Genomic DNA, 4013 nt, shown 5'->3' on the forward strand with positions numbered 1-4013 from the left:
AATATTTTTGTTTTTAAATAATTTCATTTTAAGAATTTTATTTTTCATGTATTATTTTGAAAAAAAATGTCATTTAATATTAATTAACAGTATCTTTATATATTTATCAACCATCTTTATATACCTTTACATACACATACATGTGCACATTGACGTGAGCATCTTATAACTAAGTATTTACCACAACTGAAATATCTAATTTTTTGGAAGTTAAAATATATTTTTTCTTAATGCTTATTTCTCTATCGACCAAATTGTAGTAAAATGATTTGTTTTAATAATTTACTTTTCTTTTTTTAACTATTATCCGTTTAGAACTATAATATGAAACCATTGGTTCGACATCACGACTATCTAAGATTCATAACAAGAAAACAAATAAATAATAGTAATTTTTGATTATCACAGGAAAAAAAAACCAAAAACATCAAATATTTTAACCGAACAAACCAAATAAATATTGATTTAAAATAATCGTTATATTTTAGGAGATTAAAAACCAAAAAACAACCTAAAACCGAACCGATATCCAGATTAAACAGCTTAATGTCTCCTTATTAAAAAAATAACAAAACTAATAATCACATTCCACGCAAAACGCGGGTTATTACCTAGTTAGTTGTTATTTCACCATCATGTAGTGCATTTTCTCCTTCGGAATTATTAATAAACGGTGATTCTAGTTTGAAGCCTGAACTCTAATTTATTTTTTTCAAAAACAGATGTGGTTTTAAGCGTTTTCAACATATATTCATTTTCCAAATGCAAAAAGAAATGTTTATGCGTATGAAAGAAGAGAGAGGTAGAGTGAGAGAGAAAAAAATAGGAATGGAGAGATGGGAAGCTTGAGAGAGTTGGATGATTGTAAAGAGTAAAGACCGTGTTCATCACATATGTCTAGTGAATTTCTATAGTCCTCCGGACCGGTGAAATACCTCTCTTGGATTAGATAAGGAGGTGAACACCGGGTGTCAAGCTTTCATGTTTAGTCAGTATATTATATTTGGATTTTTTCCGCAGAATTGTGTTCTAGTTGTAATACATAGTCCTTATGTTTTAGTGGTTTTATATGATTTGATATCTGATATTTTCATGATGAAACCTTATTTAATTTAACTGATCAAAATAAATTTGACGTGTATGAAATACTTGTCAACCGTAAGATCTTGCAAAATATTTAGAAAATACTTTAAGATTTTATTATTTTGTTATTAAATCTTTCTGAATAATCTAGATAACTTTAAAGTTTTAACAATACGGTGTCATCAAAAATAATATTTTACAGTTTAACAACTTATAGAAATTCGTTTTAAGAATAAATTAATAATTTTCTTTTCCGCTGTACAAAATGATATATATTAAACAACAATCAAAAGTTTGAAGAAGAGGAAGTCTCATCTTAGTTTTGATCGTTTTCATCTTCTGAGAAATTTGTTGGTTGGTTCCTATGTTTTTCTATTTTGCATTGGACTTTCCTTTATCATAATTTCTCAGATGTTTCGTGATTCTTTCTTTTACCGACCTTTAAGAGTTTTCTTTTCTTTGTTTTGGGATCATATATATGTTTATTTAAGACACTGATCATAGTTTCGTACAAACAAAAACTACTAGAGAAAACGTCTGGACCTTCCTGAAACCACGGCAACTAACAGTGTCGATTCCGTCTGTTTCGTCTATAAAGATCATGGAGAAGGAGAAATCAGACTACTCTGAGAAGTTCGAGGGTAATGCGGACAAACCGGCTAGGAACAAGCAAATCATGGAAGCTTTGTCGTGGCCATCACTTACCGAGACAGCGAAAGCAGCTCTTTGTTCGAACAAGTCTTCCACTGATTCGTTAAAAAGTATTGGCTGTGACGGATCATCATCATCGGTCTCTTTTTTCTCTCAGGTTTGAATTAATAAACTAGGATTTTGTTTGATTAATATGATACACTTTTTCTTTTGCTTCTGCATATTTTATTGGACTGACTATGCCTTTGATTGATGATTATGCTGGTAAAGCTAAAGCTTAATGATCAATTTGCTAAATAAGTTTGATTACGATGTTAGTTTAGTAGCTAAAAATTTTGGATTATCTAGTAAGGAATTAAAAGGTTACGAAGTTGACCTAGTAGATAAAAGTACTTGATTAGGAAGTTGACATAGTAGCTATAACTCTTGGATTACAAAGTTGAGAGGATTTGATTTGTGTAACCTTTGATATAGAATAGATACAATGATTGTAAGTTTATCTCTCATATTCTTAAAACCGGAAATCTGTATTAATGTTATGATTTAGTAATGTAGCTTCTCTGGTTTTTATTTCAGCGAAGTAGCAGTCTTGCTGAAACAGAACGAATGCACCAAGAATTCTTTACCCACGGCACGTTTGTTCAACCCTCGGGAGAAAGTTCATATGGTAATCCTTTACCATACACTTCTCCTAGGGGTCATAAGCAAGGAAACGAGTTTGCATCACGGGCCCATGTCAGTATCCAAAACCAACATCAACAGAATTCAAACGAGAACCAACATGTTACCCATCAAAGTCAGGGAGGCAGACAGAATCAAGAACAGGTGAAACAGAATTGGAATCCTCAAGGAAAATTTAATGGGCAAGGAGGATTCCCACCTCCACCAAGAGGAGGTACACCAGCATTTGTAAGGGCATCACCACCATCAATCTATGCTCAGCATATTCCAGTTCAGCATTATTTTTATCCTATAGCATTTACTGGTAAGTTAACTCAAACTGAAAATATCAACTTTGTATTTTACTTTTATGTGTTTTTTTTCTAACGCATATGTTTTACTTCTTAGACTTGCCACCACCAATGATGTATCATCCACATCGTATGCCCTTCATCGACCCTCGCGCTGTATTGTTTCCATCTCAAAATCCTGACCTCATGCCCTTTATCGAGCCTCCTCCTGTCTTGGTCCCATCTCAGAAAGCTCCCCTCAAAACCAAGATACTGAATCAAGTTCAAGAAGCTCCCCTCAAAACCAAGATACTGAATCAAGACAAAAAAGCTCCCCTTAAAACCAAGATACTGAATCAAGTTCAATATTATTTGAGGTAATACTTTCCTTTTCACTTCAATACATATTATTTGTGTTGTTTACCACTTTGAAAGTGTCCTTTAATTTTTGTTTTTGATCTTGTTATAGCGAGGATAATTTACCAAACGATGTACACCTTCGCAAGCGCATGAATGATGAGGGCTTTGTTCATATAGAGTTTATCTCTGGTTTCAATAAGGTAAAAAAATTATATAACTATGTTTTTGTTTCGTGTTTCATTGATATTTTCACATGCACTTTGTTTTATTTTCTCTGCTTGTACTTATATGTGTTGTTTCTTTGTATTTGCATTTTTATCAGCTTAAAGCACTAACAAGTAATGTCCAGCTGATATTGGATTCCCTACGAGATTCAGATATCATTGAAGTGCAGGTATTTCTTATAATTATCTAATCTTGACCGTTTCAGTCTTGTGTTTGGTGCACTAATGAAAACATTTTATTATGCTTGTGTTGAAAATGAAGAGATATTCTGTGTACACCAGCTTTTTTCTTCTAATTTTATTTTGTTTGTATTTGACTACATAATCAATTCCGTATTTGTTTATAGGGCTATGAAATTAGAAACCGGCGTGTCTGGAAAAAATACGTTATGCCTCAAGACTGGCGGGTTACTTTTTATCCGAGCCCAGAATATGCAATGGCTAACAACCATTAAAACATGCAGCTCGAGCAGAACTAGAAAAAGTGCGATCAAGTTCAAGCAATCAAAAAGCCGATAATAATAATAAGAAATCAGTTGGTTGTATACCGTCTTCAAATCTAAGTTGGAGGAGTTTTTGCTTTTGCATAGAGAGGATTGCTGGATTTATGTGAAGCTACCATCATTTTGCATATGATGTCAATTAACATTTTGTCCTTAAACCAAAACAAATATAACAAACTGAGAAAAGCTATTAAAAAGGCTAAAAGAGTAGTGTAGAATAAAATTTTGAGTTTTTATGACTC

The 4013-nt window shown here is 32.4% G+C and overlaps 1 protein-coding gene across 2 annotated transcripts; it reads left to right on the forward strand.

Moving 5' to 3' along the window:
* The first annotated feature begins 1429 nt into the window (after nucleotides 1-1429).
* Nucleotides 1430-4013, forward strand: LOC106317066 (la-related protein 1C-like). Of its 2 annotated transcripts, none has more exons than XM_013754925.1 (6): nucleotides 1430-1891; nucleotides 2311-2719; nucleotides 2803-3061; nucleotides 3154-3244; nucleotides 3367-3438; nucleotides 3616-4013. In XM_013754925.1, the coding sequence occupies exons 1-6, from the start codon at nucleotides 1685-1687 to the stop codon at nucleotides 3721-3723; spliced, it is 1146 nt and encodes a 381-aa protein (XP_013610379.1). In that variant the 5' UTR covers nucleotides 1430-1684; the 3' UTR covers nucleotides 3724-4013. The 2 variants fall into 2 exon arrangements, with proteins under 2 accessions (XP_013610379.1, XP_013610380.1); XM_013754926.1 differs by having other exon boundaries at nucleotides 1430-1873.

The sequence above is a fragment of the Brassica oleracea genome, chromosome C9, assembly GCF_000695525.1.
Source record: "Brassica oleracea var. oleracea cultivar TO1000 chromosome C9, BOL, whole genome shotgun sequence".
NCBI classification, from domain to species: Eukaryota; Viridiplantae; Streptophyta; class Magnoliopsida; order Brassicales; family Brassicaceae; genus Brassica; species Brassica oleracea.

Coding starts and splice junctions, on each gene's coding strand:
- LOC106317066 (XM_013754925.1), top strand. CDS start 1,685: ATGGAGAAGGAGAAATCAGACTACTCTGAGAAGTTCGAGGGTAATGCG. Junction 1,892..2,310: donor CGGTCTCTTTTTTCTCTCAG/GTTTGAATTAAT, acceptor TTTTTATTTCAG/CGAAGTAGCAGTCTTGCTGA. Junction 3,245..3,366: donor TTATCTCTGGTTTCAATAAG/GTAAAAAAATTA, acceptor CATTTTTATCAG/CTTAAAGCACTAACAAGTAA.